The sequence below is a fragment of the Stenella coeruleoalba genome (assembly GCF_951394435.1).
Source record: "Stenella coeruleoalba genome assembly, chromosome: 9".
Classification (NCBI taxonomy): domain Eukaryota; kingdom Metazoa; phylum Chordata; class Mammalia; order Artiodactyla; family Delphinidae; genus Stenella; species Stenella coeruleoalba.
Window position 1 is genome coordinate 93,596,915 of NC_137155.1, and position 26,501 is coordinate 93,623,415.

A 26,501-nucleotide genomic window follows, 5' to 3' on the forward strand; every position below is an offset into this window, starting at 1 on the left:
GGACAAGTTATTTAGCCTCAGTTTCCTCCCCTGCAAAATGGAGATAATAAAAGTACCTTCTTCAGAGGGTTGTTGTAAGGCTTAAATTTCATGATAGGTATAAAGTGTTTGGACAGGGCCTAGCCCATAGCTATAAATATCTGAAGTTATTATTACTTTCAATCAGTTCCCTGAGGTCACACATGAAACGCAGTTATATGGTGACTTAGTGGACAGATGGCTGACTTAACTAGAGCTATTAAAGAACACAGCTCTCAACACTATGTTAGTGATTTATAAAGGAGCGTCTACTCAGGTTCCTCCCTGGGCCCCAGGATTGAACTCACACACAAGTGCGTCCAAAGGACACACGGGAGAGGATTAGAAAACAACTCCTTCCATCATTTGCATCTCCAGATTTAGAACTAAGAGTCCTAAAATAAACAAATGGAGTAGATTTGGAAACGACGCATCCACTGCTGCTTCTTTTGTCGTGAATAGTGGGAGATCTGCCCATCACATGCTAGGGAGACATTTTCCTCCAGACACCAAAGAGAGGCAACAACTCAGGATGACTGAAACCTGCAATCCCCCAGAAAATCAACTGTCACCATCTCGCATCATTTTGATGTGAATCATTATAGGCACCGAATGCGTCCCTGGTATCACTGCAAATGGGTTCATTGTGGCTATAAATACAGCAGGATGGATTCACAACAAGGCAGTTTCCACAAGTGGCAAGATCCTGCTTCTCCTGAGCGTATCCGGAAGAGTGCTACAAAGCTTCATGATGCTAGAACTCACCTTCAGTTCAACATCCCCACACTTTTATAATCAAGACATTCATCGTATATGATACGTTCAAAGGAAGTTTCATGTTCTTCAATGATTGTAGCCTCTGGTTTGCTGCCTGGCTTAGATTCTTCTACTTCGTGAAGATGGCGGATTTCTCCTACCCCCTTTTCCTCAAGCCGAAGTAGAGAATTTCTGGATGGATGCCCTGGTTTCTGTGACTATCAGTGTTTGTTTCCTTTGGGCCACAGTGTGTTCTTCCTCAAAAACATCTACACTATGCATTGCAACCATCCTTTTTCTAGCCCCTCCTTCAACTCCACTAAGAAAAATTACTTCACTGAGACCAACGTGATCAGCCTGGTTCTTTTCTTTAACGTGGGAATCTTCGTTCCTCTGATCACGTTCATCCTACCTGCCACCCTGCTGATCATCTCTCTAAAGAGACACACCCTACACATGGAAAGCAATGCCACTGGTTCCAGGGACCCCAGCATGGAGGCTCATGTGGGGACCATCAAAGCTATCAGCTATTTTCTCATTTTCTAAATTTTCAATGCAGATGCTCTATTTCTTTCCATGTCCGACATCTTTGATATCAATAGTTCCTAGAATACTTTGTGCAAAATCATCATGGCTGCCTATCCGGCTGACCACTCCATCCTACTGATACAGGACAACCCTGGGTTGAGAAGAGCCTGGAAGCGGCTTCAGCCCGGAAGCGGAGTTCACCTTTACTTGAGAGTGGACTCTATGACCCACACCCAAAGCACCTACCCCAACCAGCTCTGCCTTTCCCTCACCTAGATCTCTCTCTTCCTGCCTCCTTTCTTCCCCAAACCTGATCTGATCCTTTCACTCGATGTGTTTTTTGTATTGGAATTGGACCTTCATTCCTCTTTTGCTTCATGGGCACAATCTTAGTGATGCTTGACATATGCTTCACCTGAGTCTTCCATTTCTACCTCCCCTTTCTCTATCTAAAGCAGTGGTTCTGGACACTGGCTACACATTAGAATCTCTAGGGGAAATTTTTTTTAAAAAACACCCATGTCCAGGCCTGACGCCAGATCAGTGAAGCCAGGATTTCTGGTGTTTGAACTTGGACAATTTGTTCAGTTCTCAAGGTGATCCTGATGTGTAGCCAGAGTTGATGTAGCCACCAAAATAAAGGAAGGCTTTGCAACTTGAACTTCTGGCAACTCCCCTCTTTCCCCATCCACATGTCTTTTAAACAGATTCAGATTATTCGGGAAGCTTTCTGAGTAACAGCTGGAAATGCATTTTATCTCCATCCTCCAAAGACATAATCTGAATAATTTGGAATATTTATCAAAATTAACAGTACATAAAATATCTTTCAACCTAAAAATTACTAAGAACTTTTCCCATAGATAAGATATGGTTTTTATATATATATATATATATATATATATATGGAAAAAAATATGGGCATGAAGATGTTCACTGCAGGACTATTCATTAATGAGGGAACTCATATCTGAAATGGAAACTTATGCAAACATTTTTAAAGTGAGACGGATGCATGTGTCCTGAAATGAAAAGATCGCCAATATGTTGTTAAGTACAAAATGCAAGCAGATATTCTGTGATTCCATTTATGTTTTTAATGCAATATAAATGCTTCTTGTGTATATATATGTATATATAATGTTTCTAGAAGGATGTACCAAAAATGATTTAACATAGGACTTCTGAATAGTGGCATCAGGTGTCTGGGGATAAATGAAACATTTACACTTAATTTTATAGCTTTCTGCGTTTGAACCATTTAGAACGTGTATGCACTAATTTCAAAATTTTAAAACATATATAGTTTTTTTTAATTACAAAGAAAACTAGGTAAGTGAGCAACGTTTGAGGGAAAGAACCGTGTATCTTAATGAGTTGATTGAAACCATCGCTTTTTATGAAAATGCAAACCTTCAAAATCCTAAGTTAAACATCTCCACTCCTATCACTACCTCGTATTTTTCATTTTATTAGCTCAAGGGCTGCCGTGGAAAATCGCCAGCTTTCAATCCACTGACATGTCTAGATTCTCTGTCCCTCTATCAACCCCTCTTCACTTTCCTTCACAGCAGTTTGGAATACTGGTTAATCATACCCACACCCTTAAAAATGTTTTCAGCATATACAGATGAAGTGAGATGATGTCTGAGATTTGCGTTGAGATAATTCAGCAGGGCAAAGGGGTAGAGAGGTTTTGATGAGTCTCATGTTGATGATTTTTTTCAAACAAGGTCTCAGGTGCATGGTGGTTCTTTATACTAGTCTATTTCAGGGTATGTTTGAAATTTTCCCTAATATATTTTTTATATAAATGAATTATAAAACACTTTCATTTCCTGGTCCCTGTTTCCCATCATGTGGAATAACTGCACATCTAGATGAACCCAACTATTTTACATCCCACATTTATTTCTTTTTTTTTAATTTTTTTTTTTTTGCGGTACGCGGGCCTCTCACCGTTGTGGCCTCTCCCGTTGCGGAGCACAGGCTCCGGACGCGCAGGCTCAGTGGCCATGGCTCACGGGCCCAGCCGCTCCGCGGCGTGTGGGATCTTCGCGGACCGGGGCACGAACCCGTGTCCCCTGCATCGGCAGGCGGACTCTCAACCACTGCGCCACCAGGGAAGCCTCCCACATTTACTTCTAAGCAGCCTGGTGTTGCTCGAGATCTCTCACAACTGAAGTTATGTTCCTACAGATTCATGCTCTTCAGCCTCAAATGAGTAACATCACTGGGCATTTTTATCCTGTATTTCCCTAAAGAAGTCATTCATTAACTACCCATGATGACTATCTCATATCTCTTCCTCAGTCCTAAACCTCCAGTCTATCATCTCTCTGCCTTATTTTCAACTGATGAAGTTGCCCTTACATTTTCTTTTTTGATAGAAGGAAGTCATTAGGAGGTCATTCCTTCACCTTCCCATTAGCAAATCTATAGAACCACTAATTTTCTCCTACATTTCTAATGTTTCAATAGAAAGAGTGCCCTTCTATGAACATAGATACAGAGAACAAATTGGTGGTTGTAAGAGGTGGGGGTGAGAGGGATGAGAAAAATCGGTAAACTGGTTTTATTTTTAAGTTCAAATAAAATTTAAAATTTTTAAATAAATAAATCTAGGCAAAAGGAGATATTACAAACAGATCATAATCGTGAATTTGAATGTGTTACTCAAAATTCTAAGAGCTATTTTTCAATGTCCAATTTCAAGATATACATGTTGAACACGTGTACATTTCTGGTCAATATATAATTAGTAGAGGGATTTCACAGTTACAGAATATGTGTATTTTCAGCTTTTATAGATGCTCCCAAACTGCTTTCCAATAAAGTTCACTGCATTTTCATACACACTGAAATACTACATAGTACTAGAACAAATTCAGATAAATCACAAAAATGAAATCTCATAAACATGGATATAAGAGAGGATGGATATTACGGTACCATTTTTAACAATATAAGCATTACCGAAACTGCTCTCTGCAATTTTAAGACAGGATATGTGGGGTGACTATTGTCTAGAAAGGAGCAAAGGGGGACTTCTGGGGCACTGGTACCATGGTAATATTTTGTTTCATGATCTGGGTGCAAGTTACTTATTTTTAGTTTGTGAAAATTGATGAGTTATATAACTTCAATGAAGAGTTTAAAAAATTAAGTGGCTATACATGTATATATGTATTTGTGTATAAATACTTCAATTAAAAGGTTTTAAATTGAAGCCCTAAACAGGGCTTCCCTGGTGGCACAGTGGTTGAGAGTCCGCCTGCCGATGCAGGGGACACGGGTTCGTGCCCCGGTCCGGGAAGATCCCACATGCCGCAGAGCGGCTGGGACCGTGAGCCATGGCCGCTGAGCCTGCGCGTCCGGAGCCTGTGCTCCGCAACGGGAGAGGCCACAACAGTGAGAGGCCCGTGTACCGCAAAAAAAAAAAAAAAGAAATAATTTTAAATATGATAAACGCAAATCAAGAATTTAGAAAAATAATTACAAAATAAATCTAAGGAAATCATAAGGAAAACACGATTTATAAACATAATTCATTAAATATTCATTTCATGAAATATCAAAAGGTAGAGAATTAAAAATGAATATAAGAATTGGTTCATTGCAAAAAGACAAAATTAGTAGTGTTAACTTATATAATTGAGAAAGAAAGACAAAGGAATACACAAAATTTTTGAAAAAGGAAAAGTTACCACAAACTGGAAAAATTACAATATTCTTAAGAATCTATTTTGTTCAACTATAATAAGAGTTTGAAAACCAAGATAAGATAGATGTTTCTAGAAAAGATGTAGTTTACTAAAATTGACTCCAACAGAATTAGTCATTGTAGTTGAACTAGAGAAAGTTGTCAAGAACCACACCCCCAAAGTGCTAAGAATAAATGTCTTCACAAGGGAATTACAAGGACTTTTTTTTTTTTTTCTTTTCGGTACGCGGGCCTCTCACTGCTGTGGCCTCTCCCATTGCAGAGCACAGGGAAGCCCTACAAGGACTTTTTAAAAGCAGGTAATTTCAAGCCTATGTAAATTCTTTCACAGAATAAAAATTAAGAGAAGTTTCCAAATTTGTTTTATAAAATCAATATAATTTTGATATCAAAACACAAAAAAAACTGTCTCCCAGAAAACTACAAACCAACCTCACTTACCAATATTTAGGCAACAATGCTAAATAAAACTCAAAGAGATCCAATATACAAGTTTATTCCATAAAAGTAAGATGGTTTAATATTAGAAAATGTGTCAATGCAATTTAACATATTAACACTTAGGAGAAAAATCATAGAGTAATTTTTATAAATACTTTAAAAACATGAGCAAAATTCAACATCAATTCCTATTTTTAAAATATTAATAAAATAATAGATGGATAATTTCTTAATTTGATAAAATGTATCTACCCTAACCTGATACTCAGCATCATTAAGGAGGGAACACTATTATTTATATTAAATTCAGGAAAAAGACAAAGATGTTCACTTTCACCCTATTAATTAATGTTGTCCCAAGATACTACCCAATGCAATTATAAAAGAGAAATAATTTGAAAGGATTTTTAAAAATTAGAAAAGACAGAAGTATTATATGTAGAATATATAATGGTATAAATAAAAACTCAAACAACTGAAAAAATTATTACAAATAATAATAGCATGAAATACGGAAGGGAAAGAAAAACCCTTATAAGAGCAAAAAAAAGATAAAATATTAGCAATAAAGTTAACAAAAAATAAGCAAGATCTACATGAAGACTACTATAAAATGCCCCAGAGGTACACAACAGGAAATTTGAAGAAGTAGAACAGCTACCATGTCATTGAGTGGAAAGAATCAATGTCATTAAATGTAACATTTCCATAAATGAATCAAAATTCAGTGTGATATACACAAATGCCAAAATTTTTCTATACCAACTGATTACAAACATCATGTGGAAAAATAAAGTAAGCATATCTAGCAACATTCTGAATACAAATCAAAAAAATGAGGGAGGATTAATCCCATGAGATAAACATGTTATGAAGCTAACATAATCAAACTAGTGTGATACAGGACAATAAACAGCCAATGAAACCAAGTAGAAAGTCCAGAAATATGAGAATTTAGTATATGATAAAAGTAGTATAGCAAAACAGTAAGGAAATGATGGACTATTCAAATAAATGGTGCTAGAACAGTTAGACAGCCTTCTGGAAAAAGACAAATTGGGATGCATCTCCCACATCTTATACCAGGATAAATTCCAAATGGATCAAAGACTTAATGTTAAAAAAATTAAATGCTAGAAGAAAACTTGGAGACTTCAAAATTATCTTTGGAGTTGGGGAAGACCTTTCTAAAAATAAAACAAGAAAAAAACATAAAAGTTTATTAAACCTGATTACATAAAATAAAGATTCCATATGGCAAAAACTACCACAAGCAAAGACAAATAAAAAACTGAGAAATAGTATCTGTTGCTCACATCCTGGATAGAGGCTAATTTTGCTAATTTTTTTTTTTTATTAAGGATCCTTAGTTTTTTGGGGGCGTTGTTTTTCGGTTTTTTTGGCCACGCCATGGGGCTTGCAGGATCTCACTTCCCCGACCAGGGATTGAACCTGGACTACAGCAGTGAAAGCCCGAAACCCTAACCACTAGGCAACCAGGGGACTCCCTAATTTTGCTAATATATAAAGGGCTCATATAAATCAATAAGACCAATTACTAAATTTAAACATTGGCAAAGAATATGATCTGGAAGTTACAGAAAATGAAGATGGCTTTTTAAAATTAAAAGCTTACAAAATGCAAAAAGGTATACAGAAATAAAAATTGTAAATCACCCATTATCCTTCAACCCAGAGACAGCTTTTGCTAATATTTTTTAAATGTGCATATGTGTGGTTGAAGAAAATTGGGCTCTGAATATAAATTTCTGTGACATTTTGTTTTTACTTAACATCTTGATGTTTATTTCCAATTTTATGAAATTGCTTTCCAAAACCTAAAAAACAAAAAAAGTTAAAAATGCTCAGCCATAAGCATAACTTATAATAAGTGAAAAATTAAGACTACTCTAATTTTCAGTCATCAGATTAGCAAAGATCAAAAAGTTTGGTCACACACTGTGCTGGCGATCACAGGGACCACGCAATCTCACAAACGGATGGAGTGTTAATTGCTACTTCCTCAAATGCAGTTTAGTAAGACCTATGAAAATTATGAAGGTATATCAGTCATGAGAAAGAAAGACATCCTGCCATTTGCAACGACATGGATGGACCCTGAAGACATTACATTAAGAGAGATGAGTCCGGCAGAGAAAGAGAAGTACTGTTATGATATCACTTGTATATGGAATCAAAAAAAGCTAAACTTGTAAAAACAGAGAGTAAAATGGTAGTTACCAGAGGATGCGGGGTAGGAGGTTAAGACAGAAATTGTTTAGGATACAAATTTGCAAGGAGTAGTAAGTAAGCTCTAGAGATCTAATGCACAGTAGTGAATATAGCTAACAATTCTGTATTGTAATCATCAAACTTGCTAAAAGACTAGAAGTTAATGATTGCAACCACTAAAGAGAAAGGATCATTATGTAATGTGACAAAGGTATTAATTATTGCTGCAATGGCAATCAAATCACAGTTTATAAATGTTTCAAATAAACATGTTGCACACCTTAAATTTACACTATATGGCAAATAGACTTCAATTTACAAAAAGAAAAAGGAAATGCTAAAAAAATTATGGAGGTACATACATTTACTTAGCAATTTTATTTGGGGGATTTATTTTACAAATATACTTGAATACACAAAAAGTGACATTTGTTGCCATATTCTTTATAATAGAAAAAATAGTAAAATCAAAACATCCATCAACATCCATCCATAGAAAGGAGAAAGAATAGAGGGCAAGGAGGAGAAGAGAAAAGAAAGATACAAACGTGCTTATATGTGAATACGGAACAGCTTCCAAATGTATCATTAGGGCCAACAAACAAGTTTAAAAAGCTGTGCCTTGGGCTTCCCTGGTGGCGCAGTGGTTGAGAGTCCGCCTGCCGATTCAGGGGACACGGGTTCGTGCCCCGGTCCGGGAGGATCCCACGTGCCGCAGAGCGGCTGGGCCCATGAGCCATGGCCGCTGAGCCTGCGCGTCCGGAGCCTGTGCTCCGCAACGGGAGAGGCCACAACAGTGAGAGGCCCGCGTACCGCAAAAAAATATATAAAAATAAATATAAAAAATAAAAAGCAGTGCCTTTACTATACTATCATTTGTATTTAAAAGGGTTTTTTAAAAATACTTGAGCGTATGTTTGCTTTCCTATATAAATTCTCTCTGGAAGATTTTAATAAGAAATTAATAACATTATTTTCTTTCAAAGAAGTTAATTGTGTGGCTAGGAGACAAGAGGAGAAGGGGAATTTTTTGCTGTATACATCTTTGTATCTTCTGAATTTTCAACGGTATAAACATATAATCTATTCAAGAAATGAATAAAAATAAAATCAGAGGTGTTTTGTGATATGTGTAACTAAATGTTGAGAATGAAGTCATGCTTACTGTATAAAGCACACCAGGCTTCCTATAAAATGTTTACTATAGGGCTTCCCTGGTGGCGCAGTGGTTGAGAGTCCGCCTGCCGATGCAGGGGACACGGGTTCATGCCCCGGTCCAGGAGGATCCCACATGCCGTGGAGCGGCTGGGCCCGCGAGCCATGGCCGCTGAGCCTGCGCGTCTGGAGCCTGTGCTCCGCAACAGGAGAGGCCACAGCAGTGAGAGGCCCGCGTACCGCAAAAAAAAAAAAGAAAAAAAAATGCTTACTATAAAGGCCAATGCCACTCGTGTGTTTCCCCATCTTTGGTCTGTTTCAGCCACAAGTGGCAAAAAAGACTTTTTTCTCAAGTTATCCAGAACTAGCATATGATACGTGATGGCCATTCTCTGAAGGCCAGGAATATTCTCAATGTGTGTCAACTTGGGTCATGAGGGCATGTGTCTCTGGTCCAATAAATTTAAGAAATGCTGTATTAACCATAGCAAACAGGCTTATCACCACAGCTCTCCTCAGAGCCTTTAATTTGCCAAGATGCACTGAGAACCTCCATTTGGAAGTTTTAGAATGAGTTCCTATTTTGTGCGTTTTGAACGGGATTGTTCATCGCTAGATGTATAAATCAATTTTGTTATTGACATCCCTCCCTTTTGAGCTTTCTGATCTCCTATGCTTTCTTCATTATGCTTACATTTATAAAGTGGTTTAAGTCTGCTTTGTTGAATTGTTTTTTTTTAGATTTCCTTCCTTTTCTTAAACTAGAAATAAATTTTTTTCATACTGAAGAATGTTCAGTGAGATTTCTACCAACGTAAAATCTTTGTCTGCTTAATAGTGTTTGCTTACGTGAATGAAAAATATTACCTGCCGTCATCAGTAAACAAAGGATGTTGCAGCCATCGAGCCATCGCATTACAGCCACCCAGATGGGGAGCCCTGAGGGAATTCAGGATGGAAACAGAATGCCCGCCATCAAACCATCAGATACTGCAGGCACCCCCTGACGGTGCAGCCTGAGGAAACCCAGGATGAGAAAGCACAGGCTACTGACCCCAACAGCTTCAGTGCACATCAAAGGAATGACTTCAGTGAGTCCAGATTCTTGCATCTTCCCATACCTAGAAAAGTGCTAAATTCCTTAACTTGAGATATCTGGTTTGCTTTAATTGATAGTAATCTTTTGATGTTCCGACTAGGTGGTCTTTGTTGCAAAAACTCCTATATCCTGGCTTCCCCCCACCCCCTTTACCTATTCGGAGCAGTCTCTCAGAGTTAGCTGAGATGCTGCGTCCCGGGCTTAAGGCCTCAGTTTTGTCTGCCGAATAGAACAGAACTCTCAACTTTTAGGTTGTGCATGTTTTTCGGTCAACATGTATAAATCTAAAATGTAAAACATCTCTCTAATTGAGTCCTTTATTTTCTATACACGAAAAAATTGTTTCTAATTTACCATCACTATTGGTATGACAAGCCCTAGAAAGCTGCCTCTCTAAGTTCTAGTACATTAGTGATAAAGGAGCATCCCCCATATCATCTGCTGACTTTTTTAACGAAAGAATTTCTTTCACTCACTCAGCCCTAGAGCAAGGGTAACGTTACCTACAGTCAACTTGAGAAGGCCAGAAAGAGATGTAAAGAACTAGAGACTAAAAATCAACTGAAAACAAAATCTGAGGAACCAGTAGTTACGGGAAGGCTCAGAGAAGAAAACTGGGCTGAATCTTTTAAAAAACGGAATTATTTAACAACAATAGTAGCAACAATGACAACAAAATAACCACAAGTGTGGGAAGTGCAAGGAATGGTAAGAATAACCTGTTTATCCTTGAGCAAACAACTGCACTTTCCAAATTTTAACTTCATCATCTAAAAGTGAGAGGGGTAATAATGCTGATGTCACAAGGGAGTCCAGAACAATAGTTAAGATAATTTATACGTGGTAAATGAATGATACAAGATGGCCATTTCGTTATTTTTTTTATGAAGCCATATAAGGGTAGCAACTAAAGTTGAATCACCAATCTCCAGAGCTTAATCTATAATAAATTCACCAAATAAAACTTATTCCTCCTTCTCTTCCTATCTGCAAAGAATTAGGTTAAATTCCTTCTGAAATTGAAGCACTATTTCTTTTTCTTATCAGGAAGAAGCAGAAGCTTGTCCTAAAGGTCCCATTTTCTGAACTTCAACGTCCATGGACTTGTAAGAAGGGAAAAATATAGGCAAAGAGCAAAATCAATAAAGACCTTGAAACTCTCAAGCGTTAAAGAGATCCTATAGATCACTTGAATCTATTCAGAGCAGGTCTGGACTTTAGATGGAGTCATTGCTCATGACCTGGAGTGGAAAGGGCCACCGTCCTGAGACAAAAAAAGGGTGAACTGCCCTTCCCCATTTCATAACCAGTCTATAGGACAATGGATAAACATGGACACCTTGGGTGGAGTCCTCATTGGGCCAAAGACTTAGCTGCACTAGACAGCATTCCTCATGTACCGTCCTTAAAAACTACCAACAAATAATATGACTTTTTGTTGACACCATGAAAGCTGTCCAGGAAGGAACATGACTGTTTCAGGTGTGAAACATCTCATCTTTATTTGTGATTTGATCCCTCCTAAAGATTCTGTTATTTTTTTTAAGTACTTGATATCCAAAATGATGGCATGGTATTTTTTCACCTTAGCAAATGAATTCTGAATAACATACTGGATGCCGAGAAAACTGGTAGGCCAATTTTGTCAACACCTTTTCCCATCTTATTATTCTTAATGTCTTAATGAAGACATTAAGTCAATAAATATCAAAACATAGCTATGGGCAGCTGGAAATAGGTGAGGGACTTCCCTGGCGGTACAGTGGTTGAGACTCCGGGCTTCCACTGCAGGGGGCACGGGTTCCACCTCTGGCCGGGGAGCTAAGATCCCACATGCCTCACAGCACGGCCAAAAAAAAAAAAAAAAAAGCCATCACCTGTGAGAAAATATTTATGGAAACAATTAGATTCTTCATCAAGCAGCTCCCCAAAGCAAGTAATAGATGATTGGGGAAGTACATGTCACGTGTCACGATTGTTTGTCACTGTTTCTGGTAATATTGTGAGGTTTTACTTTCTTGTGAAATAGCCTGATTGCTAGAAAGCTATTAAAAGCCTCATAACTCAAATTCTCAGGTATGGCTTTTTTTTAATTAGATTACCAATACTTATAAAAACATAACAATGTTCCTCATTTATAAATCTCCCCCCCAAAAATTACAGAAATGAAATTAAAGTTGTTTCACTTTTTAAAAATTATTATTATCAAAGTAATACCAGCTTTTGGTCAAAAAAAAAAATCAAATGCTGAAAAGGTGTTTTGTGAAAACCATCAGTCAGTCTCCCTCCTCACCTCAATCTCCACCTCCCAGAAGCTATGTTTTTGTTGATTTCTGGCTTTAGTTTTGGGGTGGTTACTGTCATAGGTCCCCAATACACGCACACATATACGTACATTGCTTTATCCATCTGTAAACAATATCCATTGACCCATCACCGTAAAAGATGAGGACTGAAACGTCACTTCCGTTGCCCTCAAATTCCCCCTCTCCTCCTCCCAAATTTTAAGAGTTATATTACTACTTGTATTCCTTATTCTTGTTGCCTCAAAATTATTGAATGATTTTAAGTTGCAATTTCTTGTTCTACTATTTATAGTTAATGACTATCAACTCCACATGATACAAAAAGACTATATTAGCTCCCCTTGACTTCCAATGACTTCTCCCATTTTCTACTTTCTAACTTCTGAAAGCAACATGCTCCTTTTGCACTGGAATATGCTGTTCTGTAACTATAGTTCAGTCTTCTATGCTTTATCTATGAATTTATTTTAAATGTGGAAAACCAACAAGCAGCATTGCTAATGTTGTTATTAAAAGTATTATTGGACTTAGGACCAAAAAGAGCTTTCCGTTAAGTTCAGTGACACAGTCAATAGACCCAGATAAAAGGAGATTGTTTCCAACATAAAAATCGAATGCATTTTATTTTCTTACACTTCATCATTGACTCAACAGCAGGCAAAGTCTAGTTTGGGTTTGTAATTCTGCTCAATTGTCTTCCTTTATGTCGTTTAGATCATACATACTCCAAAAAATGATAAGTATACACTTTACCATTTCCTCAAAGGAATTCAGATTTTTGACCATGTTACTATCAGTTAGATGTAATCCACTTTTTTTTCCCAGAAGCAGCTTTCTCAAAGCCCTTCATCCTCCTATTCCATTCTTGACAAATAGCTCCTAACCCTGACTCATATTCATCACTACTGGAAATTCCTTCACTGCATGTCCCACTGGAAATTCCTTCACTGAATGTCTCGGTTATATCCATCAACTGTTTCCTAGATCTCATGTCTTACTCTTTTTTTAATTGAAATATATTTGACATATTGTGTAAAGTGAAGATATAGCTGTTAACTTAATACATTTATATATTGTAATATGATTGCTATTGTAGTGATAATTAGCACCTCTATCATGTTACAGAATTATCCCTTTTTTAGTGGTTGGAATCATTAAGTTCTAGTCTCTTTGCAAGATTAATGATTATGATACAGTACTGTTGTCTATATTCACTACACTATGCATTAGATCGCTAGGATTTATTTACGACCCCTTATACGTCTGTACCCTTAAACAACATCTGTTCAATCCCCCCAACCCCCAATCTCCTGGTAGCCACTATTTTAACCTTTTCTTATTTCCTACCTTTCTTATTAGAATATATTCTCAAGTCACTTGCTCAGAAAGGTTACCATAAAAAAGTAAATTCTCTCAGTCCTTGAATGTATGGAAAGGATTTGGGGTTTGTTTGTTGTTTCTTTCTTGCCCTCACTCTTGATTGGTAGTTTGGTTAATTCTAGGTCTAAAATTATTTCCCTTAAGTACTTCGAAGAAATTTCATTATCTTTGAGCATTCATTGTTACTAATCAGAAATCAGAATGCAACATGGACCTCTGTCCTTTGTTGGTTTTTGTATTTTCTTTCTCTAGGTTTCAGGATCCTCTTTTTGTCCTTAGTGGCTCACAGCATTACACTTCATCTGGATGTAACTACAGTAACCATATAATGCCTAATTTTTTTTTTTTTTTCGGTATGCGGGCCTCTCACTGTTGTGGCCTCTCCCGTTGCGGAGCACAGGCTCCGGACGCGCAGGCTCAGCAGCCATGGCTCACGGGCCCAGCCGCTCCGCGGCATGTGGGATCTTCCTGGACCGAGGCACGAACCCGTGTCCCCTGCATTGGCAGGCGGACTCTCAACCACTGCGCCACCAGGGAAGCCCATGCCTAATATTTTTAATGTAATTTAAAGTCTAGAGGCTGGACAAAATGCTCCAGGAAGTTATTAAAGAGCTTGGATCCTTCCAGCTTCTTATGCAATCCACTTATCATGTTTCTGAACCTCCTGTTCATGGCCACAAGGATGGCTGTGATACACTGAGGTATCACCTCTACATCACGTGCAAAACTGGGTATAGGGACACCCCTGCAAGGAAATCTGCAGAAGAAATTATTTTTCATTGTGTGTGCTTCTACTCTTAAGAAAAGCAGGGTACTTATAATGAGAAAGAGGGGAGAATGATCATGGCTTAGGTAGGTAGTCTCAAATGTTCCATTTGATGAAACTTACGTAAGACTAATTCAGGGCTTATCAACCAAAAGACCATGTCTTTCATCAGCACTCAGAAATTTTCTTCTATTTTTAAAAAATAATTGCTTCCTCTCCATTTTCTCTAATCTTGCTCCCTGAAATTCCTCAGTCAGATTCCAGACCTCCTGGATGAAACATCTGTGTCTCTTATCCTTTCTGTCCTCGTTTTTATCACTGATGTGTGCTCTACATTCAGAGAAATTACCTTAACTTCTTCTTCTTTTTACTGAAGTCATATATTAACTGAATGTAATTTTAAATCATATTTTTAATTTCTAAAAGCTTCTTCTTGTTTTTATTTGTAATAGCATCCTTTTCTTCTTTTATGGATACAATATCTTCTCTGAGGATATAAGTTTGAATTTTTAAGTGTCCTTTGATCTTTATTTCTTCAGGGGTCATTTACCCTGAAAGCTTATCTTGGCTTTCTCTTGCAAGCTATGGATTTTGCTATTTCTGATAATCCCTGATTACTAATTCATGAGGGAAAATGAACGGCTGTTTTGCATAAAAAGTGTTATTCCCTAGTAAGACAGTCTCCTGAACAGAACGGTTGACAGAGAGCTCTGCTTTGTAACTGGGTCATCCATCCGGTTCACCAGGACCGGCTTCTGACAAGTGGCTTTTCTTGGAGGTATGAGAGTGAGGAATCTGACATTAGCCTGGAAATCTAAAATGTCACAATAAGAAGGACTCTAATCTATGTGCACACACCGGCACTAGAAGCCCTAGTTCTTCCTGGGAAATGTATTCAATTTCTCTAGAAATGAATTGTCCCTATGGGGGCTGCCAATGGTTCTGTGTGCAGGGGTGGGGAAAAGTTGGAAGGGATCACTGAAGCAGCTATCTGGCACACAAAATTTTAATGATACCTCTGGTTTTGCACCATACCTCACTCTCACTCTCCAAAGCTAGGAACCCTAAATCCAGGGCCCTGGATGTGGCAAGTTGATGAGCTAACTCTGCACGTTCCCAGAGGTCAACCACGTGCCTATTCCGAGCATCCTCTACTCCACTTTGCCTATGATACATTTTCATTGATGGTCCACATCCAAGAAATGGGATGAATTCTCTAGTCTGCTGTTGGCCATCCCCACGCCTCCCTCTTCATCATTAAGATTTTTCTGCCAATGGAGTCTCAAAAGGGGAGGCAAATGCATCTGTTTGGTCTAACATTTAAAATCAGAAACCTTCTACAAACTTTTTTATTATGCAAGAACCTCTAAGCATATTACAGAAGCTTAATCTTTGATGCCTACAATGTTTTATCATGGACCAACTTGTATGGCCCATATCTTAATCTTGGATCATAAAAATGCCCCCAAACTCGTTTTCTACAGGAAATTTCTAAAGAAATTTTTGAACTGGAATATTAACTCCATTGATAACAGGCTGATCTTGTTTTTGTTTTATGTCAGTGTTTTAATCACCTGTTAACAGACCTGTTAATTCCTTTTTAATTAATTTAATTTATTTATTTTGGGCTGCTTTGGGTCTTCGTTGCTGCACGTGGGCTTTCTCTAGTTGCGGTGAGCGGGGGCTTCATTGCAGTGCGCGGGCTTCTCATTGCAGTGGCTTCTCTTGTTGAGCAGCACGGGCTCTAGAGCGCAGGCTCAGTAGTTGTAGCATGCGGGCTCAATAGTTGTGGCTCACGGGCTCTAGAGTGCAGGCTCTGTAGTTGTGGCGCAGGGGCTTAGTTGCCCCGCGGCATGTGGGATCTTCCCGGACCAGGGCTCGAACCCGTGTCCCCTGCATTGGCAGGTGGATTCTTAACCACTGCGCCAGGGAAGCCCTGTTAATTCCATTTTGTGACTCCCCTCTTTGGAAAGTTTATCAATCCTTTAAGTTGGTGAAACAGTGGCAGCTCCAATTCCCTTTTCTCAGTAGTTTCATAGAAAATTTCCAGAAAGCTTAAATTCATGAAAGCTGATTGTTGGGCTAGAGATGAGAGGTTTTATCAGTAAGTTGTTAGTTAAGTGTTGTTTTCCTTAAAATAAAGAAAAACATCCATATGGGACCTCTTAGCATGTACTCTACACAGCAATGTGCATGTCCCTCACCACTACCTTGGGAAGTTTTTTCATAGGAGCTGAGAACAAACAGAGAAAAGATAAAAGTAGAACGCAGGCCATCCCAGCCGACTCTAACTTGCCCGCCAAGTATATAAGAAGGCATGGTGGCCGATTCCCTGAAGTCTTGTGCCTATCTCACCATGGAGACACTCTTCCAGCCATCAAGTAATGGGATTCTATACAACAAACCTAGCTGAACACACAGATGGAGGTACTAGTGCCAGGAGAATGAGCAAGAGAAGGGGCAGTTTAAGAGAGAAGAAAAGGTGACATACTGGACACAGGGGTCACAGCGAGAGGAAAGAGGGTTACAGGTAGTAACTCTGCAGATGGGAAAGATGGGCTGGTGACTGGATAGTTATTTGGCTTGGAGAACACCTTCTACCTTTAACTAGCAGACAGGCGCAAAGCACGAGAGACTATCTTGAGTGGGATGAGTGTAACATGCAGTGAGTGAGTTTTCCCAGAATTATGTTTTCACCCACCAGGTGGCTGGGGGGTGGGGGGGTTACTCGAATACTAAACCAATTACTTTAAAATGTAAGCTGCTTTTTCACACATTTGATTTGCAAATGTAAAAATTCATCCCTATCTTATCTCATCTGGGATCTCAAAAATTCCTCGCAGGGCATACATCTGCACAGAAACCAATTCCAATCGCTGGACTAGAAATTGGAGTAACGTCGTCTCCAGGCAGGACCAGTGAGAGGCAAAGGACAAGAGGCTGAGAAGTGGTGGGAATAGATGAGACGGACTCTCAGAAGGCACTGCCGATATCAGAAATGGGGATGAATTATAATGAGACTGACTTTGAAAGAGAAATACAGATGCTTTAGAAGCCCAAGGTAGAGCCATACTGCACTTTTTTCTCTCTCCCTGAGCAAACCCCTCTGTTCTCACTGTTCAGTAAGAGCTTCAAAAAGCCAATGACTTCTAAAGTTGTGTCGTCCCATATCTCACTCTGGAACCCCAAGCCCTCTGTGTCCCCAAAGTCCTTTCTCCCATCTCCTTTTTGGATGAAGATTTTTGCTAAACTAATAACTGTCTCTAACTATCCTCTGCCTTGCAAGCGAAAGCTCTTTCCGTTTGAAGAACTATTACGGACTGGCATTTACATCTGAGATTAAAAATAACCCTCACCAGACTGCCTGTAAGATGTGGTTTTCTGAGAACCTGCAGGCCTTGAGAATGCAAATCAGAAAAGGATCCGATTGCCACCAACACTTCTTGAGAAAACTGCCATTTGCATCTGCACACCAGGTCCCGGATGTCTGCAAATAAATCAGTGGCTCGTTCAAACCAGAACCCAGGCACAGATTGAAAGCTCATGTGGAGGTGGATTTGGAAGAAAGAGTGAAAAGGACACAGCTCTGGAAATTGGGATGAACGAGCCCAAGTCACTGTCAGAAGAGAAGGGGGCAGCACATTCCTCAGTGTCTAACCCTAACCTGACTTTGAACTGTATCGACAATGTTCCTTTAGTTCAATGGGTATCATTTGCAACTGCTAGCCCTCCCTCCCTCCCACCCACCCCCAAGACACCTTCCTATACTTTCATTAACTACATCCTTTTAAAGAATGGCATCATTGCCAGGGACACATTTTCAGGCCTGGAATAGACAGAAGTGATTTTACTGAAAACGTGTCAATAAACAGTGATAATAGTAGCCCACCATGACACAAAGTAGAAACAAAGTCCAGGGGGGACCTTCAAGATGGCTGGGACGAAGTGAGAGAGTAGCACCGACATATATACACTACCAAACGTAAGGTAGATAGCTAGTGGGAAGCAACTGCATAGCACAGGGAGTCAGCTCGTGCTTTGTGACCACCTAGACGGGTGGGATAGGTAGCGTGGGAGGGAGACGCAAGAGGGAGGGGATATGAGGATATACGTAGAGCTGACTCACTTTGTTATACAGCAGAAACTAACACACCATTGTAAAGCAATTATACTCCAATAAAGATGTTTAAAAAAAAAGCAAGTCCAGTTTTATCTTCCTTAGGAAACAGATTTTCCTGAAATCACTTCTACCCACACACCTGAAGGTAGGAATCCCATTAACTCTTTATCTGGCCCCCTAAATACCATATCATATCAAAATATCAGTTACAAAATTAAAAACCTGTTTTCTTTAAGATTCTATGCTTCCAAGTTCTGACCTGGCTTTCCCTAATGGGCTGTGACCTCTGGTCTGCAGCTTGAACTTGTATTCAACCTTCCCCACTTAGGAATTCCACAAAATTCGTCTGTTTTAGTCTAGAATAGGCTGCAGAACCCATGGTCCTACCGTCCTTGTTTCTAGGGAACACACTGATGTCTTTAGGGGTGAAGGGGCATCACATCTGCAGCTTCCTCTCACACAGTTCAGAAAAAAAGTAATATGTGTACAGTAGGCGTTTTGTATCCGTCGGTTCCACAGTCTCGAATTCAACCAACCACAGATCAAAAATATTGAAAAAGGAAAAAAAAAATTGCAGAATGTTCCAAAAAGCAAAACTTGAATTTGCCAGCTCCTGGCAGCTATCAACTATTTACAAAGCATTTACTTAGGTATTATAAATAATCTAGACATGATTTAACGTACAGGGGAGGATGTGGAAGGTTGTACGCACACACTACATCACTTTATAAAAGGGACCTGAGCATCCTCAGATTTTGGTATCCACAGGGGAATGGGGGGTGATTGGAATCAATCCCCTGCAGATACCAAGGGACAACTGTATACATATTTAGAGAGAAGGACAAGAATCTAGTAATGTGGGCTTCCCTGGTGGCGCAGTGGTTAAGAATCCACCCGCCAATGCAGGGGCACGGGTTCGAGCCCTGCTCTGGGAAGACCCTGCATGCCGCGGAGCAACTAAGCCCGTGCGCCACAACTACTGAGCCTGCACTTCACAGCCCATGAGACACAACTACTGAGCCTGCGAGCCACAACTACTGAGCCCACGTGCCACAGCTACTGAAGCCCAGGTGCCTAGAGCCCATGCTCTGCAGCAAGAAAAGCCACCCAATGAGAAGCCTGGGCACCTCAACGAAGAGTAGCCCCAGCTCGCCGTTTACCCACGCGCAGCAACAAAGACCCAACGCAGCCAAAAATAAAAATAAATAAATAAATTTATATTAAAATAGAATCAAGTAATGCAGTAATGGTAACATTTCGATCATCTGGATGAAGGATATGCAAGAATCCTTTGTGCTCTTCTTGCGATTTGTCTAAAAGTCTGAAATTAAGTCAAAATCAAAGTTAAAAGAGGGACTTCCCTGGTAGCGCAGTGGTTAAGAATCCGCCTGCCAATGCACGGGAGACGGGTTCGTTCCCTGGTACGGGAAGATCCCCCATGCCGCGGAGCAACTAAGCCCGTGTGCCACAAGTACTGAGCCCGCACATCCTAGAGCCTTGCGCTGCAACTAGAGAAAGCCTACAAGCAGTAATGAAGACCCAACACAGCCAAAAAAAAAAAAAAAGTTAAAGAAAAATTACCTGAAGAGCACTGTGAGCTTTAAAGGAAATAATATCTATGGAAAAAATGCTCTATAAATTATAAACTGCTACATAAGTGTTTTTAAACTGGAAAATTACATCAATGAAATTCATTTGATGTAATTTAAAAAATTAAAATTAAAAAAAATTTTAAAGTTTCAGTGGCTTAAGAAAACACGTATTTGTAACAGAGCAGTAGGGCTTTATGGGGCCTTTCCGGATGGACCCCTCCCCCATATCCTCTGCTTTAGCTCCTCTCTGAAGTACCTAGATAATAGTATCTGATGCACATTTCCTGAGTTGTTTCACAGATGCTAAAACTCCCACCAAATGGAACAAATTAACTGCTTGATGACCACGAGCACGTAGCCCCCAGACCTACTGGCACCTAAGGATTAAGACTGTTAACCCCTGTGACACCACCCTGTTACCTCACCATCAACAAATCAGAATTGTGCACGAGCTGATCACATACCCTGGGATGCACCCCACCCCCCCCAAACCTTGCCTTTAAAAATACTTTGCTGAAATCCATCCTGCTCGGTGCCCTTCAGCAAACACTGTACTTTCCTTCACCACAATCCAGTGTCCGTAGATTGGCTTTACTGCGCGTGGGCGAACAAACCCAACTTTGGTTCAGTAACATTTATTTCTTGCTCCTTCAAAGCCTTCTACATGCCCACGCCCTCCAAGTGCAGCTGTTCTCCATCTCAGGCATTCAAGCTGCTTGGAGCTAATGTTCCACCACCTCAAACGAGGCCCAGGGGTCACCTTAGCAAGAGAAGGGAGCTTGTGAGCTGCTGCCCTTGCTTTTCTGTGCATTGGTAAGGATGTCACAAATCTCCTTCCACTCAGGGCCAGAACAAATGACACAGCCCCGCCTACCTGTAAGGGGGGCAGGAAGTGCAGGGACTTCCAGGCCATAATCGTGGAGCATTCCTGTCTCTGCTCCAGTAACTCCTCGAGTTCCCATTTTCTGCTGAACCCTTGTATTTCTCAATATATGTGGGAAAGGAAAAGGAGAAGAAAGGTATATATCTTACTTTATTCCTTCATTTCTCTTCTAATCACCTCGCAATGCTCCAACTTGGACTCCCTACCTGACCCCCAGTCAAATAGAGCAGGAAGCATCGCCTCCTTTAGGGATGGCCCAGATCAGGCCACCCCTGTTCAGAAATGTAGTGGCTTACTCTTGTCAAAACAGAAAACAATGCTCTCCATCATGTGTATCACAGACGTGGGGTCTTGACTGGACAACAAATGAAGACAGCATTGAGAATAAAGACAGGCAAAGAGTAAACACTAAGCGTGTAAGAATTTCCCAAATCCACAAATACTGACGAACATCCACTCTACATACACCTGGACTCTTCACGTTTAATATTCTCAACAGCTTGTTTACACCCAGCCAAGTTCCAGCCACCTTGGAACAGACAAATTTTGGAGGTCACAGTACAGCACAAAAGGTGTGTGTGAGGCCAGAGCAACACCAACTCCGCTGCGACCACAGAAGGTAGATAACAACCCCACCGCCCCATTTAAAGAAACAAAAACCACAAGTGCAGAGCACAGGGCTAACAGCATCAAACACCCAGACAGATGCAGGAGAACGAGGCTCCAGGGAGAGAAGAGAGTGATCTTAAAGCAGGGCAGTAAATGAAGAAAGCACAGGGCTGCTTGGGTTTTACTGATTTCTGCACCGAGAGAAAGGCAATTAAGCAGCTCTTCAGGGAGAATCGAGTTACAAGGGTCCCCGAGCTCACTGGTAACTCATCCCACCTTCACGGTAACATTTCTTACCCATAGTCACAGAATAAGGACGGTTCTACTCCTCCCACCACAAACCTTGAAAATCTGGCACCAGAGTAACCCCCCTGTTTCCTCTAGTCACAGCCCTAAGCCTCGGAGTGTGCTTCCCAGAGCTTAGCTCTTCCATCATCTCCTGGGCCACCTCCTGAAGCAAAGTCGTGTGATAACACACCCAGCACACACCTAAGGCAAGTCTTATTTCTTGCCTTCTTCCTTCCTTCCCTCCCTCTTTCCTCCCTACTCTCCTTCCTTCAACAAATTACTTACCGAGATCCTAACGTGTGGCCAGGCACAATCTCCTTAATTTAGAAAATGAGACTTTACAACGTGCAATTTAAAAGTAAGAAGCACCTGTTCCCAGGTAGATAGCTAGAAATACATGCAGAGAGACAGAATCCAGCTCCGGCTGGATATTTCTGCCCACCCACCTGAGGAGAAAGAAAAAATCCAGGTTTCTTTCATTGCCCATCCTGGGTAGTATTGTGGGCATGAAAGCAGCATACGCCCACAGCGGTAGATACATAAAAAACGTCCTACTTCCAATACCTGCCAAGCACCTGGAGTAAAGCTTTAAAAGTTCATTCCTGGGCTTCCCAAGTGGCACAGTGGTTAAGAATCCGCCTGCCAAGGCAGGGACCATGGGTTTGAGCCCTGGTCCGGGAAAATGCCACATGCCGTGGAGCAACTAAGCCCGCAAGCCACAACTATTGAGCCCACGTGCCACAACTACTGAAGCCCGCGCACCTAGAGCCCGTGCTCCACAACAAGAGAAGCCACCGCAATGAGCAGCCCGGACACTGCAACGAAGAGTAGCCCCCGCTCACCGCAACTAGAGAAAGCCCGCCGCGCAGCAACGAAGACCCAATGCAACCAAAAATAAAAAATAAATACATTCAAAAACAAAAACTGATTTAAAGAAAAACAAAGTTCATTCCTATTTAGAACCTAAAGAAAGGTGAATTCTGCTTAACTGCTCCCTGCCTCTCCCCACATCACTTTTGAGCGTGTTTCTTCTCTCTGGACCTGGAGCTCTGACGAGGGCCAGGCCCACTTCTCCCGCTTCGCATTTCCCCAGGCCCTATACTGATGTGGAAGGCACACAACATTTGTTTATCTTATTGCGTTATCTTCATTGCCTGCTGCACTCTCTCGTGACTACTCCACTCCATTCAAACAAACCAGCACCTCATTTCACGCATGAAACCTGCATCCACGTTTGGGACTCCATGATCTCCAAAACAACAACAAGCAAAACAAAGCCATCTCACCCCAAATCATCACCTCTCTCTTTCAGAAAGAACTGTGAATAGAATATAGCTGTCATGTTTGAATGCTTCAAATAGTCATTATAATTATCTATAAACACACCCCATATAATAAAAAACAATAGGTAACTTTGGTTTTAATAATGGTCGCCACTCACAGTTGTCTTTGTCTATGGCTTGGTCCACTGTGTTGCAGGTCCCAGGAGTGAAGGAAGCAGGCTTGTCCAGCCACAAGGGGACAAACTGGGGTTTCGCTATCTCCTTGGTGTCCTCAAGAAGCCCACGGAAGTTTTCTGGCGATAGTTTCTGGGTTTGGGCAGCCATACATCTACACGTTGGGAAGCATGTTGGTCGGATTCGGAGCTGCAGAGGTGTGAGCTGCGCCCCTTCCTGTGGAGCCGTATGCCCTGGCTTTTCCTGCCAGCACAGACTGGAAAGACCGTCTACATCTTTTTCCCTACGTGAGGGCCAGTAATTCTGTCCGGGTCCTTCCAGCCTTTTCCCACTCTTTTCTCTTCTCTCCTTCCTCTACTTCCTCCCACAAATTTCTACGTAAGAGAAAAATCATCCGGCGTTCCTGAGAAAATAGGGAAAACCACGGGCTTCCCGAGGCCTCCCCACTGCTCGGCCTCCGGCTGCAGACAGCTCCGCACTCAGCCGCCTCTCCCCTTCTAGGAAGAGGGTCTTTTTAGTTCATGGGGTGAATCAGTAGAATTTTGAAATCCCCTCTCCCCCAAAATCATCTTGTAGCAGGTTTATTCAACGAGCCGGAGTCTGCAAGGGACCCTGAAAAGCGATTTTCTCTCACCCCATCATTGCCTTTGGTTTTACAGCCTAAAAGTTCTTTTTCCAGCCTCGAGCAACCTTCCAGGTAGAGCCCGTGGCTTTCCAGACAAGTCAGGAATTAAAACAGCATAACCTTCAGTTAAAAACAAAAAAAATTCAGCTCTATTGTAAACAAAACCATTATCTTCCACTTAATTTAGAGTCCGTCCTCCCTCCAGCTAGGCCTGAGCTACACAGCCGCTCCGCCCCACGGCCGAGGAAGAACTGGGTGAGATCTCTTCATCAACCTCGTTTCCCACTAGCTCAGGCACCTCCCATTCCTGGGAGGAGCCAGGAAAGAAGGAAGTTGAGTCAGCCCTCGGTATCCCCAGGTTCCTTATCTGCAGAGTCAAGCAACTACAGGTGGAAAATATTCGGGGAAAAAATTTCCAGAAACTTCCAAAAACTAAAACTTGAATTTGCTGGGCACCCGGGAACTATTTACAAAGTATTTACGTTGTATTACTCTGCCATTTTGTATAAGGACTTGGGAATCTGCAGATATCCTGGGGGCGTGGGGCAGGCAGGTGCGCGAGGATCCTGAAAGCAATCACCTGCAGATACCAAGGGAGGACTGCAGAAAGCACAGAATATTACTTAACTACTGCTGATGCCATCTGGCTACTCCATGCCCAAATACCGACTGTCATTGGCAGAAAATACCTTCCCCAAAGCTGTCCACATTCTAATCTGTGAAACCTGTGAATACATTACCTTCCATTGAACAAGGGACTTTGTGGATGTGATGAAGTTTAGGACCTTCAGGTGGGAACGATTGGCCTGGATTATCCAGGTGGGCCCAATGTAATCCCAAGTGTCTTTATAACAGGGAGGCAGGAGGGTCAGAATCCGAGTAGGAGGTGTGATGGTGGAAGCAGACGTCAGGTGATATCATTGCTGACTGGGAGCTGGGAGCTGAGGAAGGAGGGCAGCCTCAAAGAGTTGGAAAGTTCAAGGACAGAAATTCTCCACTTGAGCTCCCAGAAGAAACACAAGCCTGCTAGCACCCTGATCTTAGCCCCCCGAGACCCATGTTAGACTTCTGACCTCCAGAGCTATGAGATCACGAATGTGCATTGTTTTAAACCACAAGTTTCTGGTAATCTATCAGAGCAGCAATAAGAAACTAATATGCTGACTCATGGAGAACTTTCCAGACTCCCACAGTGGGTATCTTGGCATGTACTGTATGGCCAGGCTGCTCAAGGCGGCTGTTCTCTTGTTCTCTGTACATCCCCTACTCGACCAGCGCCTGCTTCACCTACACCTACTCACACGACTGACCTTGCCCCTCTGCTAGTTTCCCTGGTAACCGATGAGCCAACCTGACATCAATTCCCCCTTAACTAGCAATCTCTCCCCCTCCGTGGCCACCCCCCTACCTCTACCACCCCCACCCCGGAGGGACGACTGCCACCTTGTCCAGCCTGTGGTCCACCGCACACGGTGGGGTGTGGCTCCAGGACCTTGCCTCCAACATGTAAGATCCCCCATCCATTAAACCACTGACGTCTCTGTTGCTGACTCCGGGCTCTTTCTTCGGTCTTAAAGCTGGGCATGCGCACAGGCCTTGTAGGCCTTCAGGGTACAACACAACACGTACCTTTCTTGAAAGCACTGCTTCTCAACCAGGGGCAATGTTTGCCCCCCACCCCCAGGGGGTATTTGATAAAGTCTGGAAACATTTTCAATTACATTAACTGGCACAGGGGGAGGGGGGCAGTGATTTCTAGTGGGTGGAGGCCAGAGATACAGCTGACCAGCCAACAATGCACAGGACAGACTCCTACAACCATTATTAGGTCCAAAACGTCAGTAGTGTCAAGGCTGAAAAATCCTACTCTAAAGCAAGCAATGAACTCTTTGGCTTCTTAGAAATCTCTCTCCTGTGCAACAGACGGCCCCCCTCCAAGAGGGTCGTTTCAAAATAACTTGAGATTGATTCACTTCTACCACCTGTGCCTGAGGGGCGGGTAATGAGCCTTCCTGGCTCACCAAACATCCCCAATTCATGCAGCCCCTACTGAAGGATCCTCTCTTTTGTAGGTTAGAGGTGGGAGGTTGTATGGCTCTTGTCATAACTGACGCCATCTCGGTTCCATACCGTTGCTCCAGTCCTTACGCTGACCCTACCCAGGGCTGTGTGGCATATCACTTCCCTGTCATCAAGGGCTTTGTAGTTAATAGACATTTTTTTTTTTTTGCAGTATGCGGGCCTCTCACTGCCATGGCCTCTCCTGTTGCGGAGCACAGGCTCCGGACACGCAGGCTCAGAGGCCATGGCCCACAGGCCCAGCCGCTCCGCGGCATGTGGGATCTTCCCGGACCAGGGCACAAACCCGTGTCCCCTGCATCGGCAGGTGGACCCTCAACCACTGCGCCACCAGGGAAGCCCTAATAGACATTTTTTAATAATTAAAACCAAGTGGCCTTTATGCTCTGTTAGTCCCCCAACAATGAAGAACTGTGCTGATGTGTTCCCAACTCCCAAAGACT

At 41.5% G+C, this 26,501-nt stretch overlaps 1 protein-coding gene and 1 pseudogene across 3 annotated transcripts in view; one reads left to right on the plus strand and one right to left on the minus strand.

The window, feature by feature from the left end:
- LOC307191863 (uncharacterized protein) overlaps positions 1-23,802 on the minus strand; it is a 145,123-nt gene extending 121,321 nt beyond the window's left edge. For both annotated transcript variants that reach the window (XR_013829867.1, XM_079932111.1), the window contains exon 1: positions 23,339-23,802. Coding sequence is in view for 1 of the 2 variants with exons in the window: in XM_079932111.1 (XP_079788237.1) it covers positions 23,339-23,504 (166 nt within the window). In the remaining variant the exon portion in view is untranslated. The remainder of the gene's footprint in view (positions 1-23,338) is intronic.
- LOC307191488 (taste receptor type 2 member 39-like) lies at positions 551-1,578 on the plus strand (annotated as a pseudogene). Its single transcript has one exon. The product of its transcript is annotated as a taste receptor type 2 member 39-like (transcript).
- Positions 23,803-26,501: the final 2,699 nt, after the last annotated feature.